Below are 22,154 nucleotides of genomic sequence, written 5' to 3'. Positions count from 1 at the left end.
TACAACTGATGTCGAGAGGAGGGGCGCGGATTTCTAGTATTACCCCGTTATGGTTAAGTTTAACCATTTGGTGCAGGGTAGAAGCCACACCTCCTAAGTCATGGAGCCAAGGTCGCCCCAATAGGAGGTTGAAAGTGGGCTTGATGTCGATTATTTGAAACTCCGTGGTGCGTGCCACAGGCCCGATTTGTATGGTAAGGTTGATTTTTCCCAACACAGGCCTTCGAGAGTTATCATAGGCTCGTACCCCTTGTGTGGAGGTTTGGAAGTCATCGCTTCCTAGTCCCAAGCAATGGGCGGTTCGCAACAGGCAAACGTTAACCGCCGAACCGTTATCTACGAGTGCTAGGGGGATTTTTTTCCCTTTGCATCCAACTACTAGATAGAGGGCTTTGTTATGGGTACCCCCCTCTCTGGGTAAGTCTTTGTCAGTGAAAACTATGGCCTTTTCTCCAGCGTCTCTCGTGACGTGGTTAACCAATGAGTCAGGTGTGATATCTGTAGGCACTGAGATGAGGTCAAGTGAGCGAATAAGCTTTTCGCGATGTTCTTTTGAGGTACACATGAGATCCCAGATGGTAATTTCGGCCTTGGTTCTTTTCAATTGTTTCAAAAGAGGATTTTCAATGACTTCTGCGACGGTGGTGTGCCGTCCATTCTCAGGAGCTTGTCTGACTGGGATATCGTCCATAGGAGGTGGGCGAATGTCAGGCTGGTATATTCTTCCTGATCTGGTGAGGTTGTCGACTTCGAGTTCTGGAGTGGTGGTGTCGATGAGAGCATACCCGGGCCAAGTTTCAGTAAAGAGGTCCTGGCCCGACACTTGAGATAGGTAGATATCTTCAGCATCATCATCCCACACACCGCATACTTCTCTCTCGATTCGATCCATGGGGACCACAGCGAGTGGTGCACCTTGAGGTGTAATGTACACCGTAGGGTCGAAGTTCTCATTTTCTGGTTGGTCGAGAGAGATGTGACAAGAGCCGAGTGGGCTCTTGTTGTTATTGGGTTTGCCAACGTTATGGAGAGGTATCACTTCATCCTCTATCATGTCCTAGATGGTATTCTTTAGGTTCCAGCAGTTTTCAGTGTCATGCCCATTTCCTTGATGGAATTTGCAGTAAGTACCTTTGACCCAATATTTGCTTTTGACAGAAGGGTCACGGGTGGGGCCTATAAGTCTCAACTTTCCTTGATTGGTTAATCTTTCAAAGGCTTGTACCAAAGTCGACCCGAGTGGGGCAAAACTTTCGGTCTCGGACCCATCTTCCAGGGCTTCTTCGGGCGGGAGTCTCTTCTACAGCATCGACTTCTTGGGCTTGGGATGTGTTACCCCGATTATAGGTGTTGTTTTTATATGTGGGTTTGCTTTGTATGGTTTTGGCGAGGTCGTCCTCGATCTTTATTCCCACATCATAAACTCTTTTGAAAGTGTCAAGTCCTAGGTACCTAAGGTGTTGTCTGTAAGCCGGGTCCAGGTTGTCAATGAATTTTTGGACCAATTCTGTTTCGGGAGGCCTATTGATTAGCTGGGCCGCCTGGTCCCTCCATCTAGCAAAGTAGGTTGTGAAACCCTCATTTTTCTTTTGGAAGAGAACTTCCAGCTCGCGCATGGTGACTTGGAAATCCATGTTCGACGAGTATTGCTTGATGAAGACATTGACAAAGTCTTCCCAAGTGGGGAAGAGCTTAGGGTCCTGGTGATAGTACCATTTGAGCGGCACAGGTTCCAAGGACAAAGGAAAGGCAGGTAAATACATGGACTTGTCCACGCCTTTCAAGTTCATGGCATTCACAAAGCTCAGTAGATGATCACGGGGATTGTCCGTGGCCTTGAACTTTGGTAAGTCAGATGAACTGAACTTTTCTGGTAGTTTGCCAGGAAAAGGTTCAGGATCGAGGGAGAAGTATTTGCTCCCCATGGTTTGCTGTAGGATCATTTTTTCAATCCTCTTCTCGTTATCGAGGTCATTTTTGGCTTGTGCAGCCACTAAAGCTTCATTTTCCATTTTCAATTGGCCCATAAGTTGGGTCATTTGGACCCTCTGGTCTCGCAAATCTTCGATGGACATGTTTGAAGGTGCGAATCGAGGTTGGGGAAGCGGAGATCCTTGGAATGAGGGATGACGAACGGAGCTTGGAGTCACTAAACCTGATGTTGGCGATGTATCTTCGAGACGCACTAACCGTTGATTCCCTGATCGGCACCAAGTGGCAGGACCAGTCCTAGGCATAAGATAAGCTAAAGTTTAGGTTCCCAAAGTTTCAAGCATTACTTAGTCTAGACTTCGACTCTCTCTATTGGTTTTTTTTTTTTGCTCTTTCTTTTATTGGTACACTTTTTGGTTTTTTTTGGTCATTCTTTGAATTTTCGAAACACTTGCCCGTGTGACATTCATAGTTATTAGCGTGTTCGGTTTTGGTGCCAAACATTCTCGCCGTAGAGGCCTATCAACGACACAAAGAGTTATTTATTATTTGTTTTTTTTTGAGTCGCCTCTAGAATCGAGTGCTTTTTCTTACGCCTTCGTAGCAATTCTTTTTTTTTTTACGAACGTTTTTTGGTGCTACGTGTTTTTTCTTTTGCGCGGGCACCGAGGCCGCTGCGCCTGACCAGAAGGCCAAGCAGCAACTTCAGCGCCCAGCGTCGGGCGTGAGAAATTCTGGCGCCCAGCCAGGGGCGTTGAAAATGCGTCCCTGGCTGATTCTCGTTTTCTGTTTGCGTCTACTTTTGTTTATGCGACTTCGATTTGCGTGCTTGCCTAATAAAGTCCTTTACGCATTGTGCAGCGTTTGTGGGATTCGTTACAGGCCATCCCGAGTGTCGCTTATTTTGTGGCGATCATTCGGGTTTGCGGAACACGTATTTCGGTATAACTCTTTGGCAAATTAGTCTATGAATGTTTGGGCAATTTTTAAGGTCGTTGGTTTTCTAGGATAGTTTGTCACACACAATCACATATTTCGCTACACATAACTAACATTCATCATGAGGCGATAATAACATGTCATGTAGTTTATGATAGGCTTCTATGGGTAGTTATTTGCGCCTGGTTTGGTACCACTTCTATCGTAGATCCAACACATGCCCCGGTCGAGGTAGTGTCTTCAACAGACGAATTTCGCCCAAGAGGCCAACCCGCAAGTGCAAGCTAAGGGGGCATGCAGGCGAGAGGGACCTAGTGGGCGAGCGATTGGGTTTGGGACGGGTGTACTACTAGCGAAAGTGCCGAGTGGACAACATTCGAAGCGTATGCACCCCCCCCGATTGGCGATGGGTATCCTTAGTCCAAACTCCCTGAGAGAGCCAAGATTCATTATGCGGTTCTGCCCGTTGCTGATTTTCAGGTCGTCCCAACTTGATGGGGAAATAAACGCGGGGTAGGATCGTTTCACCCTTCGGCTATTTTATTACCTACAAGCACGAGTATTTCCTTCACTATCCCTAGCGGAGTCTCCACTGTGAGGGGGTCGAAAAAGCACGAGGCTAATGTGTGACCTCGTCCCTCGTGGGTGTGACGATTCTTTTTATTCAATCAAGTGTAATTGGATTTCCTGTGAGTTTACACCCAATTGACTAGTAATATAGGAGTCGCCATTCAGTTTTTAACGACAATGAGAAAAACTGACAAAACCCGGTTATCGTGACATAAAGGGAGTGCAATTATGTTTGACCACGACGGCCGTAGGTTCCCTTGTGATCCCTGGTGTGGGGATCTCTCAACATACACCCGCAAGGTAGAGATTGAGTGTTCGGGGGACTGTAACTACCGAGAGGAGTACTCGCTCGTCGATAACTCCAGAGGCAGGATATCCTTACTAGCTCAGCATAAATAATTGAAGGGACATGCGTTAACTATTAAACTAATCTGAGTTGATTTTAGCAATATGCAACATATAATACTAGATCGATCGCGATTATCTGATTTAAATAGCATTAAGGGACCTAGCATGATAATCCAATTTCCCAAAAATATTATATTTGTTAGGCGTGGTAGAACAATCAGATTTAGTTAGTTTAACAGTTCATAAAAAGGGCGAGGAAAGCAATTAAATCATAGAAAAGGGACACATTACGACGCACCTTTGAGAGGTGCGTCACGGTTCTCAGAAAACTAACCACTTTGACTTTGCTATTTCTCCTTTTTATTTAACGAATCTCAAATTATGGGATAGGATACGTTCTGTTCGATTTATGGATCGATTGTGACAGAACGCGTGAACAATTTTGCAGCGTGAGGCTTAGGCTAGGGGTTGGAGTCAATACTCATGCAGAATATGAATTGTGTGTTCTGATTTCACGTCGAACTTGGGCTATATTTATAGAAAAGAGTTTGTGAAAAGATAGAACTGCAGAGCTCTAATCCACAAAGAATTAGGAAAAAAACACGTACCCAGGTAATTCCAGCGCCCAGGCCTGGGCGCCAAAGATTTCGGCGCCCAGAGCCAGGCGTTGAAAATAGGGTCTGGGCTGTTTTCTTAGTCAGATTCGGATTCCTGAAATCCGTAGTGTTTGAGACTTAATCGAGTCTTTTAGTGCGTATCAATTTCATGACGGAATGCGTCTGGGCCCGTTACGAACTCTAGGCTCGTTAGGATTTTAATTAATACGTAACTCTTATTTCCGAATCATATTAGGAATAGGATTCTCGCAGTTTTCTATCTCATTTAGGATTTATGTTGGAGTGCAACACCTAATTCTGACAGGTTTCTATCTTTTATGACTTGCCACTTTTAGAAGCTACCCTTTACGGCAGTTACTATTTTTAGCAGGTTTCCATAAATAGCAGGTTTCTATAAATAGCAGGCTTTTGGGTGAAACGAGAAGGGTGATGAGATTCGTTATTTTATAGGAGATGCGTTGTCAAGTGGAGATTTATGTTTTCATCATCGAACCTTCCCTTTCAGGAATGGGGACAAAAGTAGGTGTCTACAGCTGGCACTCGCTACCATGCAGGGTCAGTCTGAGTCATCATCAACAGTGATATCAACCATAGGCGCCTTGTCCCTGTTTCGCCTCCTGAGGCGCTCCAGATCCTGATCCATCTCCGTCCCAGGGGTACTAGGATCCTGCTCCGAGATACGAAGTGTGCCAGTGGAGGGATGAACTCCTTGCTGAGGAGAGAAATACTGATAAGGCGGCGGCATCGCCATGTACTGGTACGACGCAAACATCTGAGCCTAGCGCATCCTCTCCATCTCCGCATAGTAAGCCCAGGAATCTGCACCCCAAGGCTGAGGACCACTCCCTCCGAAGTAGTAACCAGGGGAAGAAACAAAGGCCAGTGAACTGCCTGCACCTCCAAACGAATGCCTGGTAGGATCAACATGTACAAAAGGAGAAGCTCCCCGCTCAGCATCAGAATGCCTCTGATGAGCACCGGCACCGGACCCCTGTCCCAGCTCCAAGCTCGGTCCCTCCTGCCTCAAGGACGTCTCCACCTGGGGTTCTCTGTCAACGGATCCTCTACGGTCTCGACGGCGCTCCTATACAAAATACAAATTCAAGAATCAACATCCAAGTTCGAATTTCCAGGATACAAATTTCAAGATCAAGTAAAGCACCTCTCTGTCCCGGCCAGAAAGTTTCCGGGTCAGCTTGGCACAATGCCTCTTCCAGGAATCAATCAAGTGCATCCAGCGACGCACTCTCGCCCGAGGCACCTGCATACAAAGTTCAAGATCAATCTCCAAATACAAGATTACAATCAATTTCAAGAAAATGCAACAGTACTCACAGCGGCATAATGCTCAGGTACAACATCATATGATCTCCGGTGCGGAGGAGAAGCTACAGGGATGGTCTCCTCCACGTGTTCCCCGTCCGAGTTCTCATAGAGGAGGATCCTATCAACATGGGGAATGTCCTCAAGATCAACCTCCTCCTCCTACATACAATCATACAATCATCCAATCATACAAGAATACAAGAATACAAGAATACAAGAATACAAGATACAAAGTTCTAAAGCTCACTGGAAGTACGAAGCGTACTGGTGGAGCCAGCCTCCTCAGGAAGTCGTCGTAGCTACCCTTCCTGTGTACAAAATCCCTCCAAGAGCGGCAAATAGCATCGCCCCTAGCATCCACATAGAGCCGGGCAAGCTCTTCATCCGACGCCAGCATGGACTCCGGTGGGTCCTTGGGGACAAGTCTATTCCCCGAATTGTGCTGAAGGGACACTCGCTCCCCTAGATACCATATGTGGCGGTACACCCCTGGAAGAAAAACCCGCCGCCCTGACAAGAAATGGGCACGAGCAGCCGAGGCAAGTACAGGCGCGTTTGCAAAAGGACGTCATACCACCTGCAAAGCAGACAACTCAGGCAACAACACAAATACAAATACAAGAGAGCAAAACAGTACAAAAGATTACCTCATCAGCAGGTAGAACTCTCCAAGCTCTGCGGGAGGCCGCCAGAGGCACCCTCCTGCGCACCGCTCCTATCCAAGAGGCAGCATACGGGTAAGCCGCATCTCCAGTACGATCCGGCGCCAAAGTCGGAAAGTGCTCATATATCCAAATCTTTCAAGAAACAAGCAAAACATCAGTCAAGTTCAAATACAAACATACAAGTACAACGTACAAAGTACAAGGAGTCTTAAATACCTCCAGCACACTCCACAAAGCAGCCATGCTCAGGTCGCTCCCCGGCGCAGTCCGGGAGGCCTGCTTCATCTCATACAAGAGATGGCTATATGCCAAACCACCCCAATTGTAGCTCGAAACAACCCTCAAGTCCCGCAGAATGGACAAGAATCTAATGTGCACCCGACTGTTCCTGCTCGGGGCCATCACTCTGCTCACCAAAGCTAGGAGGAAGAGCCTAACCCTCTGCTCCGCAGATAGCCTCCATAATCACCGTCACGGAAGCATGGGTGTCGTCCTCTGACAAGTCAACAACAGGGCCAAGCAAGGCCCTGGAAGCGGCCGAGCGCCACGTCAGCTACGGATCAATTAAAGGTCACATTCCTCTCTGAAAAAGGAAGACCCATAATCATAGCAAACTCAAAGGGGGTAATGGTGATCTCCCCCCATGCCATGTGGAAAGTGTTGGTAGTATCCCACCACCGCTCTAACAAAGTCCACAGCCGGGGTTTGATCCCCGTTCTCCCCGAAGTACCTCCCATGGCACGCCAAAAATCAGCCAGGCCCGTCTGTGACCAAATCTCCATGGCCTCCTCATCAGCACGAAGAGCTTTAAAGGCCTTCTGAACCTCCACCAAGGACCAGAAAGTGCGAAACGGCTTTCCATCGGCCTACAGGTGAACGGGTCAGTTTAAAACCTATACAAGTACAAAATACAAACTCAAAACACAGTACAAGACTCACCAAGCCAGCGCGAGGCCGCTGAGACAAGTGCCTCTCCGGCCGAAACACCAGGTCGGAAGGGCTCCAACCAGTACCAGTAAAAGTGGGCGCCTCCCGGGGAACCATACCCCAATCCGGCGCGTTTATCGCAGCTGCTTCATCATCCGAAGCATCCTCCTCAGCAGCTCGAACCACCGACGATTCGGCGAGCTTCCTCCGAGTGTGACGAGGCATACTAAATCAAGTGGCGTACAAAGTGTCAAAATTCTAAATTGGGGGCTATCCTATACTAGCCTATACAAAGTCAAAAAATTCAAAACAAATCCCCAGTGGACCTCTAGTTCAAAGTACAAGTTTAACACCAACGCCTAGGCTACCCACGCCGAAGCAGGTATATAAGTTCAACACCAACGCCTAGGCTACCCACGCCAAAGCAGGTATACAAGTTTAACACCAACGCCTAGGCTACCCACGCCGAAGCAGGTATACATATTCAACATCAACGCCTAGGCTACCCATGCCGAAGCCATCATTTCAAAACTCTACAAAACAACATCAAGGCATCCTAGCCTATTTCTCTACCTGAGACCCCGCTAGGTCACCAGTGAGACTGCTATCTACAAATACCAGGTACGACATTCGAGAAAATTTTCAAATAATTTCAAAACTACAAGTCCCAACAGTTCAAGCTCGAGTGGCTATCAAACAGTTTTCTACAAGATTCAAGAAGCTTAAGCATATAAGCATCATTTCAAAGTACGAGAAAGTCAAAACTACATGCAATCCTAGAGTTATTTCATAAGCAAAACATGAAATACTTACATGGATAAGGCAAGAACGGGATCAAGGGAAGACAATTCGACCTTTGAGAGGAAAAGAGAGCAAGGAAGCAAGAGATTGCTCCTCAAATGGCACGGCAAGGGGCGCTTATATAGCGCATCCTCGGGTCGTACGCCGGCCCAGCGCCCAGCGCTGCCTGCTGCATGCGCGAATCTTCAGCGCGCGCGGTCTTTCATGCTGATTGCACGTCCTTTGCTGCTACGGTCTTCCGCACCAAGCATCAAACGTCGCATCAGGCCATCCATAAAAAATACGGGTATACACCTGTATCTCCAAGTACAAACAGATGAATATTTCAAGAATACAAAGTCCAAAAAATACAACGACTCAGGCGTTCAACTCCCAATGGATCAAGGCTCCGGGAAAGTCAGTCGAAATTTCAAAATTCTAAGGGCCAGTAAAAAGCTCTTATCCCCAGCAAAGCACATCCCCAACGGATCAACTCTGGGTGTTCAAATTCAAAAATTCAAGATTCAAAAATTCAAGATTCAAAATTTTTGATGCCAAGCTCCGTCCTGAACTGAAGGCGGATAAGTACAAATACAAATCGGAGTCGTCACAACCGCACCGAGGTAGACTCTATCCTTTTTTCTAACGCCTGTTTTATGCAGGTACCAGCGTACAAAGAGTGGTCTCGATTGCAGAACATCTTGATCATTCTCCGTCCCTTTCGAAATACTTTGAGTTGCGCTTTCCTAACCGGACGCTCAGTCAAAGTGGGGGCTTCTGTAGACACCTAATTTGTGTCTCCCCTCTGGGATGATGACGATACCATTATCCTTACTAGGCGGTTGGAATAACTCCAGGCGGAAATCCCAATTGCTAAGAACATTTCCAAAATTCAAGATCCAAAATCCAATTCCCGAGGCCGTTCCCCTTCTGGTTCTCGGTACAAAATACAACTTTCAAAAAACCAATTTCAAAATCCAAGTACAATCTCAGCTAGTAGACCATTCCATTGGTTTTACTAGGCCTTTTCCACTCAAAATCATATAAGGCAAGTCAAATTCGGGCGCCGACCCACAAAACCGAGCATGCCGGGCCCCGTCCCGTAAAACCGGAATTCAAAACCCGAGAAAGGCTTGTTTTTAGATGAAAAATAGTGCCTTAACCTCCAAGCAAACACAAAATGCCAACTCGTACTATTCGTACGAAGGTACAGCACTACAAGACGAAACAAGGACGGAGCCCACGTCCTTGCTTTGGCGGCATTCACGCCACATCACCAGCGCCCAGCGCTGCTTCGGCGTGCTGCGCTGGCATGTGCTGGCGTCTTGCACCCATTCCTCCTATAAATACCCCTCATTTTCAGCATTAGAGAGGGACATGACAAATACAACGTCGTAATACCGAAATTACGCCTCAAAATACAAATCAAAAACCCTTCAAAAACACATGCAAAATTTCTAATTCTAAGCAATTGGGAGCTCTAAAAGGAATTCTTGCCTAAACCTAAATAGGTAATTCCGAATCCCACCATATTCAATCATGTTTCTTTGATTTCAAAATGATTAGCAAGTTGGCATTTTTATTATTAAAAATGTCACAATGCAACAATCATACATCTTTTCAAAATCCAAACTTTTCAAAATACAAAAATGCAAACTTTCAAGATTCAAGGATGTTCAAAGTTGCTTGCAATCACCTCTTTGAACTAGAATCACCTTCAAGTATGGAGTAATCAAAGATGACACCTTTTTTAACTTTTAAAGGTTTAGTCTTTTGAGATTCAAAACTCCATTTTTCAATATACGAGTTCAAGTTTTCAAATTTCAAGATCCCACCATGTTTAGGGTTGCTCATGACTACTTCCCTAAACTAGGATCCTTTCAAGTAAGAGCATATCAAAGATCTAACCTTTTCAACATTAAAAGGCCCGATCTTTAAGATTCAAGTCTCTTAAGTTTCAATATTTCAAGTACAAGTTCAATATTTCAAGTTCAAGTTCAAGTTCACGTATTTCAAGTTCAATATTTCAATATTCAAGCTTTCAAGTTCAAGTCCAATATGCAAAGTCTAGGATACTTGGGTTGAGCAACCTCTCCCAAGTTGAGATTTTTGGCTTTGAATTCGTGTCGGGCGCACTTATTTTTAAGGAGCCGTTTGGCGTTCGAATCTCATGTGCCCAAGTACAAGTTTCAATTATGCACCTTTCAATATTGCAATTTCAATATCGCACCTTTCAATTCCGCAATTTCAATACCGCAATTTCAATACCGCACTTTCAATATCGCACTTTCAATTCCGCAATTTCAATTCCGCATTTTCAATTCCGCATCTTTACTTGCCTAGTCCATTTCTAGGCAATGTGGATCTACTCCCTAGTCCATCTCTAGGGGGTCTTGTATTTACTAATTCCGCACTTTATTTAGTATTGTGATGTTGCTTTATTTGCTTTATTGCTTTCATCACCGCACATGCTAAATACAACAAAATACAAGGTTACACCACGCTTTAACCAAACACCCCCATATATGTTAATTTAATTTCAAATTTATTACTCCCTCCTTATTTATTTAACAGATACACTTGGCCGGGCACGGGTATTAAGAAGAAGAATTGAATGAAATAAAATAATAAAGCAAGTGGGGTTGGATAGATATTTTAATAATTAAACAAGTGGGGACCATGTCATTTTGGTGGGTGGGGGGTGGGGTGGGTTTATGAAATTATTTGTTTAATAGGATGGTGGGTGATAGGGTAAATTAGATGTATTATTTAATTAGATGGTGGGGTTGATAAGTTACTAAAAATGGTAAGTGTATCTCTTAAATAAATACGGCCGGAAAAAGCAAGTGTATCCCTTAAATAAATACGGAGTGAGTAGTTTGTTAAAATTAATATTGTATTGGAAGGTGAATTTGAAATTTTGAAGTGGGTGTAAAATAAAAATGTGGGTAAGAGACATTAATAACCTTTGTGTCAAGATTGTAAAAGAGAAAGAAAAAATTTAAATAAGGATAACATAGATCGAGTTGGCTCAAGTGGTTAGCAGCTTGATGCCGCTTAAGTGTTTCCGCTCCGATGAACCGAGTATGTTATGAGTAATTTTTTTAAAAACAAAGGGTTAGAGGAAGAAAAGAAAAGACGAGAAATAAATTATTTTGTAGTTATGCTTAAAGCCTAAGGCCCTGTTCTTTTTGGCTTATTTTCAGTTCTATGACTTATTTCGCAGTTCAGTTCATGAGCATTCAATTCAATTTAGTTCAATTCAGTTCAGGAGCATTCAGTTCAGTTCAGTTTAATTCAATTCAATTCAACTTAATAATAATAATATAATTATTAATTATTAATTATTAATTATTTATTATTTATTATTAATTATTAATTATTAATTATATTTTATTATTAATTATTAATTATTTATTAAGTTAAGTAAGTTCAGTTCAGTTCAGTTTACTTCAGGAGCATTCAGTTCAGTTTAATTCAATTCAGTTCAATTCAGTTCAACGGTTCAATTCAGTTTAGAACAGTGCCTAAACCCAATCACATTGACTCATATTCGTCGGCAGTGACGACCACAGCTCTACACCGAGAAACAATGGCGGCAACAACAAGTCGAGTTTTCTCTCTCAACCTTCAAAAGAGACTATTATCTTCTCTCTCTCAGAAACCATTTTTGCAGAAGAATTCTACTTCATTAAATCACTCAATTCAGAGTAATGGAGTTATAAACCAGTTATGCAGAAATGGGAGATTCAAAGAAGCCATTGATATCTTATGCGAGAAAAATCTTGTCAAAGAAGCTGTTCAATTGTTAAATCACATTCAGCATCCCTCTGCTTCTATATACTCTTCCCTTTTGTTGATATGCCTTCAACAGAGATCCCTTAATGAGGGGAGAAGGGTTCATGATCATATCAAAGCTTCTGGTTTTGTTCCTGGGGTTTTTATATCGAATCGTTTGATGGATATGTACGTGAGATGTGGGAGTTTGAGTGATGCCCAAAAGGTGTTTGATGAAATGCCTGAGAGAGATTTGTGTTCTTGGAACACTATGATTAAAGGGTATGGTAAAACTGGGAAGGTAGAACTTGCTCGTAAGTTGTTCGATGAAATGCCGCAAAGAGATGGGTTTTCCTGGACTGCCATGATATCGTGTTATGTTCAACATAGGAGGCCAAAGGAGGCACTGAATTTGTACAGGAAAATGCAGAGTTGTGGGAGTTGGGATTCCAATAAGTTTACCATCTCTAGTGTGATAGCTGCTTCTGCTTCATTACCGAGTTTACTTTCTGGGAAAGAAACCCATGGGCGTATTATGAGGCTGGGTTTGGAATGTGATTCCGCGGTTTGGAGTGCACTATCTGATATGTATGCAAAATGCGGCTGTATTGAAGGAGCTAGGCATATATTTGATAAAACAGTGGACCGAGATGTTGTTTCATGGACGACAATGATAGATGGATATTTTGAGGATGGGAGGTGGAAAGACGGGTTTGGATTGTTGTCGGATATGTTGAGGTCTCGAGTCAGACCAAATGAATTTACATTTGCTGGTGTTTTGAATGCTTGTGCTGATCGAGCTTTGGAGAATGTAGGGAAGCAGGCCCATGGGCATATGATCAGGATCGGGGTTGATTCGGATTCATTTGCTGCTAGTGCACTTGTTCATATGTATTCCAAGTGTGGGAATATCAGTAGTGCAAAAAATGCTTTTGAAGGGCAATGTACACCTGATTTAGTATCATGGACTTCACTTATTGTTGGATTTGCGCAGAATGGTCATACTGAGGAATCTCTGGAACTCTTTGAATTGATGCTCAGATCAGATACTGAGCCTGATCATGTCACTTTTGTTGGAGTTCTTTCTGCCTGTACTCATGCAGGGTTAGTTGAAAAGGGAATTGAATATTTCCATTCAATAAAGGATCGCCATGGACTAACACCAATTGTAGAACACTATTCTTGCTTGATTGACCTACTAAGCCGAGCTGGCCGTTTTAAGGAAGCTGAAGAATATATTATGAATATGCCTATGAAGCCTGATAAATTTTTGTGGGCTTCTCTTCTTGGTGGCTGTCGAATTCATAAAAATGTGGAACTAGCAGAATTAGCAGCAAAAGCTTTGTTTGAGATAGAGCCTGAAAATGCTGCTACTTATGCAACTTTGGCAAACATATATGCCACTGCAGGTAGGTGGGAGGAAGTAGCAAAAGTCAGAAAGATGATGGATAATAGAGGGGTGGTCAAGAAGCCAGGTCTGAGTTGGATTGAGGTCAGGCGACGGGTTCACAGGTTTCTTGTGGGCGATACTTCTCATCTCAGTTATAATGAAATTCATGCATTCTTGGCAGAGATATCAAAGAAGATGAAGCAAGAAGGTTATGTTCCAGACACTGATTTTGTACTCCATGATGTGGAAGAAGAGCAGAAAGAGCAGAATTTATCCTACCACAGTGAAAAGCTTGCAGTTGCTTTCGGAATTGTCTCTACTCCACCTGGAACACCAATCAAGGTCTTTAAGAATTTAAGAACCTGTGTAGACTGTCATACTGCAATCAAATTTATTTCTAGGATTACCAAAAGAAAAATAATTGTAAGGGATTCAAACAGGTTCCACTTTTTTGAGGATGGAAGCTGCTCTTGTGGTGATTACTGGTGACATGTTTTGTTAAGTGAATTTCTGGGTCTTGCTCACCCTTTGCCACCATTCATATGATTCGTTAGTCTGGATAATCAATGCTTCAGTTGAGGTTTAAGAACTGTCAGCTGCTTATTCCTGTAGTGCACCTTTGGGACGTTCAGAGAATTATAGCTGCTATATTTTACCAGTGCCAATCACTGACAAGCCCCAGAAACAAAAAATCTGGTCTCTTAGTAAGCTTATGATTTACAATGTGATTTGCGCAGAATTATATCAATAACATCCCGGAGCAGATGCATTCTGGAATCTTCATGGTTTTCTGGTAGTGTTATTCTCAGCCCTCAGGTACATAGTATTTCAATTTCAGAAAAGAAAGTAGGAAGATGCATTTCTGCATGATGATGGGAATTGTTTGAGTAGTTAGTACTTCGTATTTAACATTTCACTATGCAGAATACTGCTGTTTGATGAGAGGCTATCTAGAATATTTGTTCACGTATGATTGTCTTAAGTGAAATCCAGTGGTTAGGTTTTACTAACTATGCCAATAAAATCTAAAATGTTTTTAACCCACATTTAGATTTATCTATCTGAATTCTTTTAGTACGGAGTTGTTTTAGACTGTTGCTTCTGTGTAAAGCAATAGGAGAATGATACTGTCGATGCTTCTGCACTTTTTTTAGTGTGTTTTCCTTGGCTGTAGGCAATCGTTATTAACAGAGAATTTATTGGATCATACCGTTATAATCTGTTTTCAGAAAAGCTCAGAACAATGCTATGATGCGATGTTACTGAATGAACCTATCTAGATGTTAACTGTATCTTATTTTGATAATGTTCCGCCAATCTGACTCTAACTACCTTCTAGTATGTATTTTTCAATCGAAGGTAAGCTGAATTAAACATTAAGCTTGCTGACTAATGCCATATGGTCAATGGTTATTGATGATCCTTTTTTATATGAGACCCCTTTTTCTCTATCGACCTCCCCAAGTTCTCTTTCATTATATCAAATATGCTCTCTTATTTTGAAAGTTTTATTACATCTTACCAAGTTGTTCATCATTGTTCAGTATATCAACTGCACATGTTGAGTGCATGAGCAATTGAATTTTCTCAAATGGGTTAGCGACATGGCACCTTATTCTGTTGAGGTTGCCCACTACTTGTGTTTTCTGTACATCTTTGACTTTACCAGTATATTTGGTCAGAATATACCTATAAGTCTGGATCGTTCTCTCTGTTTCCACCATCATATGCCTTCCTTCCAATTGGTTTTGGTTGGTTGCTTCCTAATTTCAATTGCAGGCTCATAATTATTTTTCTCCTCTTCCCGCATCTCGCTCATTTGCTATCTTTTTCTGTTTTTTCTTTATTCTTTTCAAATTTGTCAGATATAAATGTTCGCTATGCCTTGAATATGCATGTCTGCACGGGGTTATCTTGGCCTATATTTTCAGTTTAGGCTTATTTCTTGGGTCTATTCCGGTGGTAATAACAATAAGTTTGTGGATTTTTTTTTTGTGTTGTTAGACATGTTACGTATTATAACTACTGTCTCTGAAATCTGGCTAGAGGCCACCTTGTGCCACAAATTTATTTTTCCTACTTTCTCCATAACATATTTTACCCGCTTACAAAAATTTTAATCTTTAATTTCTTATAGAATTTTGCTGATCAAAAAAATGATGAACTGTTTTTGAAGGACCAATTAAGATTTTATTCAGGAAACAAATACCCTTTAGTTGTTTTCTTTTAAAATTCTAAATGAAGACAATGTGTTTGACTAAAACTTTATAATGAGGAGCATTTAAATTTGCAAGAGATAGTTTTCAACACTTGTTTTGAAAGTTTAGTTGGTAAATATGCTTATGGTTCACATATGAATACCGTTAAGTTGTGTTAATAAACGGTGCAAGTATATTATAATTAGTATTTAGTAGAATGTCTTATTAATTAAATGGCATCTTTATGGTAAAAGAAGAACCATTTGGTGGAATTGTTTAATTGAGAGGATTTTCCTTTTCATGATATTATTTATAAATAGAAGATGGTTGAAATGTGTGACGGTCTGGCGAATGATCTGAGAATCGTCTCCTCTTGCTTTCTTTCTTAACACAAATATGACGGTATTTGTTCTTGAGTGTTTTGACAAATATTAAAAGCGAACTTCTAAAATAGTAGTTTAATTTAGAAATATAATTTTAATTAAATAACTCTTCTTTGTATCTCAGTGACTCAAAAATATACTCTGTATGTCGTACTTGGTCGTATCTTAATTGAGGGTGACTATTACACTATTATGAAAGAGGCATTGTTACATGCTTAATATCCTGTCCCATAGTTTCTAATTCTCCAATGTTCTAATCCGAGATACTTTTATGTGTGGCAAAATATTTATTAACCATGAAGTTTTCATGAAGAAATTGACTAACTTTTTTGTCGTTTCTTTGTCTGGTCGCATTAAGTCTTAATCTCTTACAATCTCTCCTCATTCTTATGCAGAGCATTCATAGCTTCTGTATTTCCAGAGAATTGCACTGTCAGTGCCCCGAAAGATCATAACTTATTTAGCAATGATAAACGAAGTTGCTGCATCAGTTGCTAAAGGTGGTGATATCTGCAGTATCCTTAATGCTGTAAATATTGATCTCCGGCCTGCAGATTTTGGGAGTAATAGTAAATGTGCTTTCAGCAGTCCTACAGAAGGTTTTGCTTCCATCTTGGATGCCATTGATGATATCCGTCAAGGGAAGGTTGTTTCTTTGTTTTATTTTCTTCTCTAATCTTACTGTCTCTCTATTTGTATACTATTTTTTGGGGGATTTGAGAGGTGGGGAGGAGGATAGACTGCAATTCACCTTGTAGTTTGTAGTATTATAAGTTTATAACTTCTTTTATCTCGCTTAAAATGTTTTACAAGTGTGGTTATGCAAATGCTTTGTTATGCAAATGCTTTTGAAGTCACCATCTCCAATTTAGTACTTCGTACAACCTTCCTTCTGTTTGTATGATAGTTATACAGTCTGCAGACAATGTTTTGGTGAAGAACTGAAGATGAAGTTGAAAAGCTGTATAACTCGAAATGAAGTTGTAAATTTGACTGGAATACTAAACAGTGGGCAATATTCTCTTAATAAATAAAAATTGAATAGTCCCCACTCTAAATTCAATCTTTTTTTTTTGTTTTAAGGTATTTATTAGATCAACTTAGACAATCATTCTCTTCATCTGAATTTGTGCTTTGCAGATGGTGGTCATTTCAGGTGACGAAAAGAGAGAAAGTAAAGGGTATATTATGGTGGCAGCTTCGCAAATAACACCTGAAGCTATAGACTTTTTAATGAACCGAGGATCTGGGATCATCTATGTGACAGTTGAAGGGGGAGGCTTGGAGAAACTGCAGTCCCCTTTTATGGTAAGAAGTAAACCTGGATATACTTCGTTACATAAACAATAAACAATATGCCAGTATTGAATATTTTTTCTGTGCATAAATCTAAAGCGAAACTAGATGACTAGACTGTAAAAACTTTAATTCAAATCCCTTAAATAGGGAGGTAAAGATAATAAATCTTCTTTTTTCTCTACTCTATGTCGATGCATCTGAAATAAGAATCTGATTCTATTGTTCTTTATTTTGTTCTTGTTCTTTTCTGATTGAATGCTCCAACACTTTTCAGTTTGCAATTATTGAAATCAGTCTAAGGACATGAATTTATGAGGTAATCTGGCATTTGAACCATAATAAATATGTCAGCACGAGGATAATGATTCTGATCATTGTGAACTGTGAACATACTATACATTAGTCATCGGATGACTTCTTGAAGTTAATTCTCTTGATGGTATCTACTTACATAAGAGTTTCTTTCCATTTTGTTTGACATTGTTGTATAATGTGTTCTGTAGAATGTGGAACATAGCACAACTGCTTGCATCTCAGCTAATGACCTGGCAACCACTATCCTGGCTTTAGCATCAAGAGAGTCCAATGTTGAGTACTATTCTTCTGGTTCTATTTCTCTGCTCAGATATAGAGAGGGAGGTATTCTGGAAAGAGCTGGGCACAGAGAACCTCCTGGAGATCTTGCTGTGCTGGCTGGGTTAGAACCGATTGCGGTCTTGTGCGAGGTTCCTTGTGATGATGGTTCAACAGAAAGACTAACCAAGCTTCATAAATTTGCCAACGAAGAGAACCTGAAGATCATATCTATTACTGACCTCATACGGTGAGTTTCAAATTTGAAATGATGATATAGTTAGTAGTTAGTAGTTAGACTACTGACCCTCAAACAAAAAAGAATTTTTTACATAATCGTTGGATAATGCCTAAAGGTTGTCAACATGACCGACCATAGGAAAGATTAGACACGTATGTACGTCCATCCTAAAGGGAATGTGAGGTGGTAAGAAATTTGACACAAGGTTGAAGGTTCATAGCAGGGACATGGGTAGGGAGATTTCATTCAAGCATTCCATCTTTCACGTTCTTTGATCGCCGTGATGTTATTTTCGTACATGATTATCAATAATATTTTACTCTGTTGTAAAATAGGTTAATGACTGAATACTCACCAAGTCACTATGATCTTACAGGCACAGAAGAATAAATGATAAATTGATTGAGCTTACTGCTAGTGTAAAAATCCCTACTACGTGGGGGACGTTTACAGCCTACTGTTACCAATCAATCACGGATGGAATTGAGCATATTGCAATGGTCAAGGTGTGCAACTTTAGTTTTTTGTAGGTAGTTTTATTCCTTGTTGTAGTCCTTTATATCACATTTTACGACTTGAAAAGATTATTGTCGAAACAGGGTAAAATAGGAGAAGGGCATGATGTCCTTGTGAGGGTACATTCAGAGTGTCTAACAGGCGACATATTTGGCTCAGCCAGATGCGACTGTGGGAATCAACTTGCACTTGCGATGCAGCTGATTGAGAGAACTGGCAGAGGTGTATTGGTCTACAACCGTGGGCATGAAGGAAGGGGCATTGGTTTGGGAAATAAACTTCGTGCTTATGTTTTACAGGATGCTGGACTGGACACTGTTGATGCTAATATAGAGCTTGGTTTGCCTGTGGACTCACGCGAGTATCACATTAGTGCACAGGTATTGAAAGGTTATGTGCTTGATTTACATATCATGAAATGGCCATTATACATTAACATTTCATATTCATAGATTTCAGACATTTTACATCACAAAGCTCTTGTTCTCCCTGCTTCTCCCCTTGTGAAAGCCAAATATAACCATGTGCATGTCTGAAAACATATTTATATTTAGGTTCCGTTTGTTTTGACGGAAAACATTTTCAAAGGAAAAACATAAAGGGAAAATAGTTTTCCTTTGTTTGTTTCCTCACAAGAAAAATTATAAAGAAAAAGAACATTAGATTGGAAATGAGAGGAGAGAAAAGGAAATGTGAGGGATTAAAGTGGAAAATGTTGCATTCCTTCTTTAAAAAGGGAAAGTTGGTTTTCCCCTAGAGAAAGTTGCTTTCCACCTTTGGGAAAATTGTTTTCCATCCATAACAAAACACAAAGGAAAATGGGAAAATTATTTTCCGGGAAGTGTTTCCTGTCAAAACAAACGGAGCCTAAGGATTATGAGATATTTTGGCGTTCAAACCTTTGGGTGAGTGTTTTGTTACTGGGTTTTTCTTTGTTCTGATGGAAGAAAAATAAATTGAATAATCTTCTTGCTTGTACGCTGATCGTGCTTCTGTAAGTTTGCAGATACTGAGGCATCTGGGAGTTCAATCTGTGAGACTGTTGACAAACAATCCTGTGAAATGTGTTGAACTCAGAAGCTACGGTCTTGCTGTTATTGACAGAATACCAGTTGTCGCTACAATTACAAAGGAGAACGAGAGATATCTGGAAACAAAAGGTGCTAAGATGAACCATGTGTTTGGTGATAGCTGTATGAGTAACATTATCAATGGTAGTGGTATTTCCTGCTCCCGATTCCCCTCTTCTATTCTGTTCTCTGTTTGTTAATCATGCTTTGTTGCTTAATTATTCTTTTATGGAATATATCATTGGTCCGAAGAGTTTTCTGGCACTCTAGAGGCTCGTTTGGTATGGCTTAATAAATGGAGTTGATGATAATGAGTTTCTATAAAGAGTCATGTTAATGTTCACAACTGTACATCTATGTCCCTCAACCAAATACAGCCTTAGCTCCTGAACATTTCTGAGCTATTAGAAAAATTAGCTTTTTCATGGCCATGCACACACTAAAGCCTAATGTTAAGTTTCTGGGTTGCCATCTAAGAATGAATTCTCTTTTTTTCTCTGAACTCCACTTCGGAAAGTACAAGTAATTTGACATTGCATTTTTTGATTCAGGTTGTTAGCTTCGTTGCCTAAAAACGATATCGTTGGCTCTACCAGAGTACTGGAATGCAGTGGTTCCTTCTTTTCTTGGACATTGCATACGAAACGGCTTGTTTTGATTATAGTGGACCAGCATTTTTCTTGAGGATCTCCAGAATTTTGCTTCAAATATGTGCAAAGCTAAAATTTGCCTTTTGTATCATCTTTTTCTTGATATACTACTGTATGTATGTATGTATGTGCTGTATGAATACATTTATTCTTCCCTGGCTTCTGTAATAGAAATAGCGACTGGTTCATTTTTGAGTTTCTGAGTTCATATTTTCTTAAAAGATTTTCACATTCAATTTGAAAGGGGTTAGAGAAAGCCCAACCAGGCAACCAGCTACGCTCTTCTAAGATTCTGAAATTTCATTTGTTACATCTGCTCTACGATCCAAGGGTGATTTTATCCATAGTTTGGACTTTGGAGTGAAGTCTTATATCTAGACTCTTAGGAAAATGTCAATTAAAATCCAAAGTTCCAATCAAGACTCTATTATTGTTGACGATCACATGGACATGCAACCATTTTTTTCTCCAACCAAATCAAGTCAAGCTATATTATCACATTTTTCATACTTCCCCCCTGTTTTAATACTTAATATTTTACACTTTTTACTTTGACTAGTTTTGGTGATTTATATGTAACATAAAACATAGTCATGCGAGATATTGTTAGATTCGTCTCAATGTGTATTTTCAAAATATCAACTTTTTATAATTTTTTCTTAATAAGAATTAAATACAAATGATTAAATTTGTACACTGACATGCGTGAAAGTGACCGCCATTGCGAGTAAAAACGGAGGAGGAAGTACGTAATATCTTTTGATGATTTTTTAGGTGAGTCGGAGATGAGACTGGGGATAATATGTAAAAATATGAATATTGTAGGCATTAAAAATATGAAGAATACACATCATCATTTTTTGTCCCGAAAAAGTCAAATGTTGACTTCTATTATTAAATGACAGAGAATTTGTTTAATTTGGGTTATATATATCAAATAGGCCCATATTATTCAAGTGACGTTTATTTAATAAAAGTGGGTTATTTAAATGGGTTGAAGAAAGGAGGCCCATTTATCAAAAGGAAAACCCTAAACCTAAGAGGAGGATATAAAAAGTTCTCTCCAAGTAATTTGGCAGACACTGAACGTAGTATACAAAAACCTACTACTCTCCAGAAAACCCGAAGACTGCTTCCAAGCATACAAGTCGACATCAAATCTCGGTGGAAGAAGAACAACAAGCACAAACGCCGTTCTACCTCCATACTACGTCATTGAAAGAGATCAAGCCCGGTGGCCCTCGCTCAATACGTCCAACAAAACAAGTTCTTACGGTTGTAGAGATCGAATCAGTGGATAAACACATTAGAGATTGTACCCAAATACAAAAATCAATACAAATTATTTTGTTCACTTATTTTGAGTTCATTAATTTGCAGACTCTTAAATTTGTGTTTACAAATTTGGCATCTGTAGACACCGAAATTTTGGTAAATTTGTGGTGTCAATTATATCTCAATAAAAAGATAATATTTCAAAGATTTAGGGAATTTTAACCTAGAAGGACTCTCAACTTTCCTACATAATGAATTTCTAATATTAGGGTTTAGTCAGGCTCAGATGGAATAAGTCACAAAGACCCCATCACCTCCTAATATCAAATTGTAGGTATGCAGTACTATTACAAACCCTAGAAGAGAAGAATCAAGAGAGTTACGAGAATTATAATCTCAAAAATCAATAAAATTATATATTCCATATTCTTTTGCCTCTTTAAATTTATTTTTCAGGTGTGAATTTTTATGGTTTACAAATATCTTTGTGTAAATCTGAATAATAAAAAAAAGTTAGTAGAAGATGATGTAACAGAGTATGAAGTTTGGGGTTTTAAACCCGACGTGATTCAATCATGCAACCCGTTGATCGGGAGTCAAACGTGTTACTGTTGCGCCAAAGCATGTCCAGTTTACTTTCATACTCCCTTCGGTCCAATTTAATCGTCGCACTAATCT

General features: G+C 40.5%; 2 protein-coding genes across 5 annotated transcripts; both read left to right on the top strand.

Moving 5' to 3' along the window:
• The first annotated feature begins 11,606 nt into the window (after nt 1-11,606).
• Nucleotides 11,607-13,760, top strand: LOC110793973 (pentatricopeptide repeat-containing protein At4g37170-like). Its single transcript, XM_021998910.2, has one exon. It carries the CDS (start codon nt 11,697-11,699, stop codon nt 13,758-13,760), a length of 2,064 nt encoding a protein of 687 aa, XP_021854602.1. The 5' UTR covers nt 11,607-11,696.
• A 187-nt stretch (nt 13,761-13,947) lies between these two features.
• On the top strand, nt 13,948-20,486 carry LOC110793974 (bifunctional riboflavin biosynthesis protein RIBA 1, chloroplastic). 4 transcript variants are annotated; one of them, XM_021998914.2, is made up of 8 exons: nt 13,948-14,087; nt 16,248-16,498; nt 16,993-17,160; nt 17,655-17,974; nt 18,342-18,471; nt 18,781-18,861; nt 19,488-19,701; nt 20,103-20,486. In XM_021998914.2, exons 2-8 carry the CDS (start codon nt 16,319-16,321, stop codon nt 20,108-20,110), a joined length of 1,101 nt encoding a protein of 366 aa, XP_021854606.1. In that variant the 5' UTR covers nt 13,948-14,087; nt 16,248-16,318; the 3' UTR covers nt 20,111-20,486. The 4 variants fall into 4 exon arrangements, with proteins under 4 accessions (XP_021854606.1, XP_021854603.1, XP_021854605.1 ...); XM_021998911.2 differs by having other exon boundaries at nt 18,565-18,861; nt 20,103-20,484; XM_021998913.2 differs by having other exon boundaries at nt 18,565-18,861; nt 19,488-19,641; nt 20,103-20,483.
• The last annotated feature ends 1,668 nt before the right edge of the window (nt 20,487-22,154 follow it).

This window comes from Spinacia oleracea, chromosome 3, assembly GCF_020520425.1.
Source record: "Spinacia oleracea cultivar Varoflay chromosome 3, BTI_SOV_V1, whole genome shotgun sequence".
NCBI lineage: Eukaryota > Viridiplantae > Streptophyta > Magnoliopsida > Caryophyllales > Amaranthaceae > Spinacia > Spinacia oleracea.
This window is presented reverse-complemented; position numbering and strand designations above follow the sequence as displayed.

Excerpts from the sequence above, each read along its gene's own strand:
- LOC110793973 (XM_021998910.2), top strand. The coding sequence starts at position 11,697 with ATGGCGGCAACAACAAGTCGAGTTTTCTCTCTCAACCTTCAAAAGAGA.
- LOC110793974 (XM_021998911.2), top strand. The coding sequence starts at position 16,319 with ATGATAAACGAAGTTGCTGCATCAGTTGCTAAAGGTGGTGATATCTGC. Across the intron at positions 16,499-16,992 it reads ATGATATCCGTCAAGGGAAG|ATGGTGGTCATTTCAGGTGA; the intron begins GTTGTTTCTTTG and ends TGTGCTTTGCAG. Across the intron at positions 18,862-19,487 it reads AGTATCACATTAGTGCACAG|ATACTGAGGCATCTGGGAGT; the intron begins GTATTGAAAGGT and ends GTAAGTTTGCAG.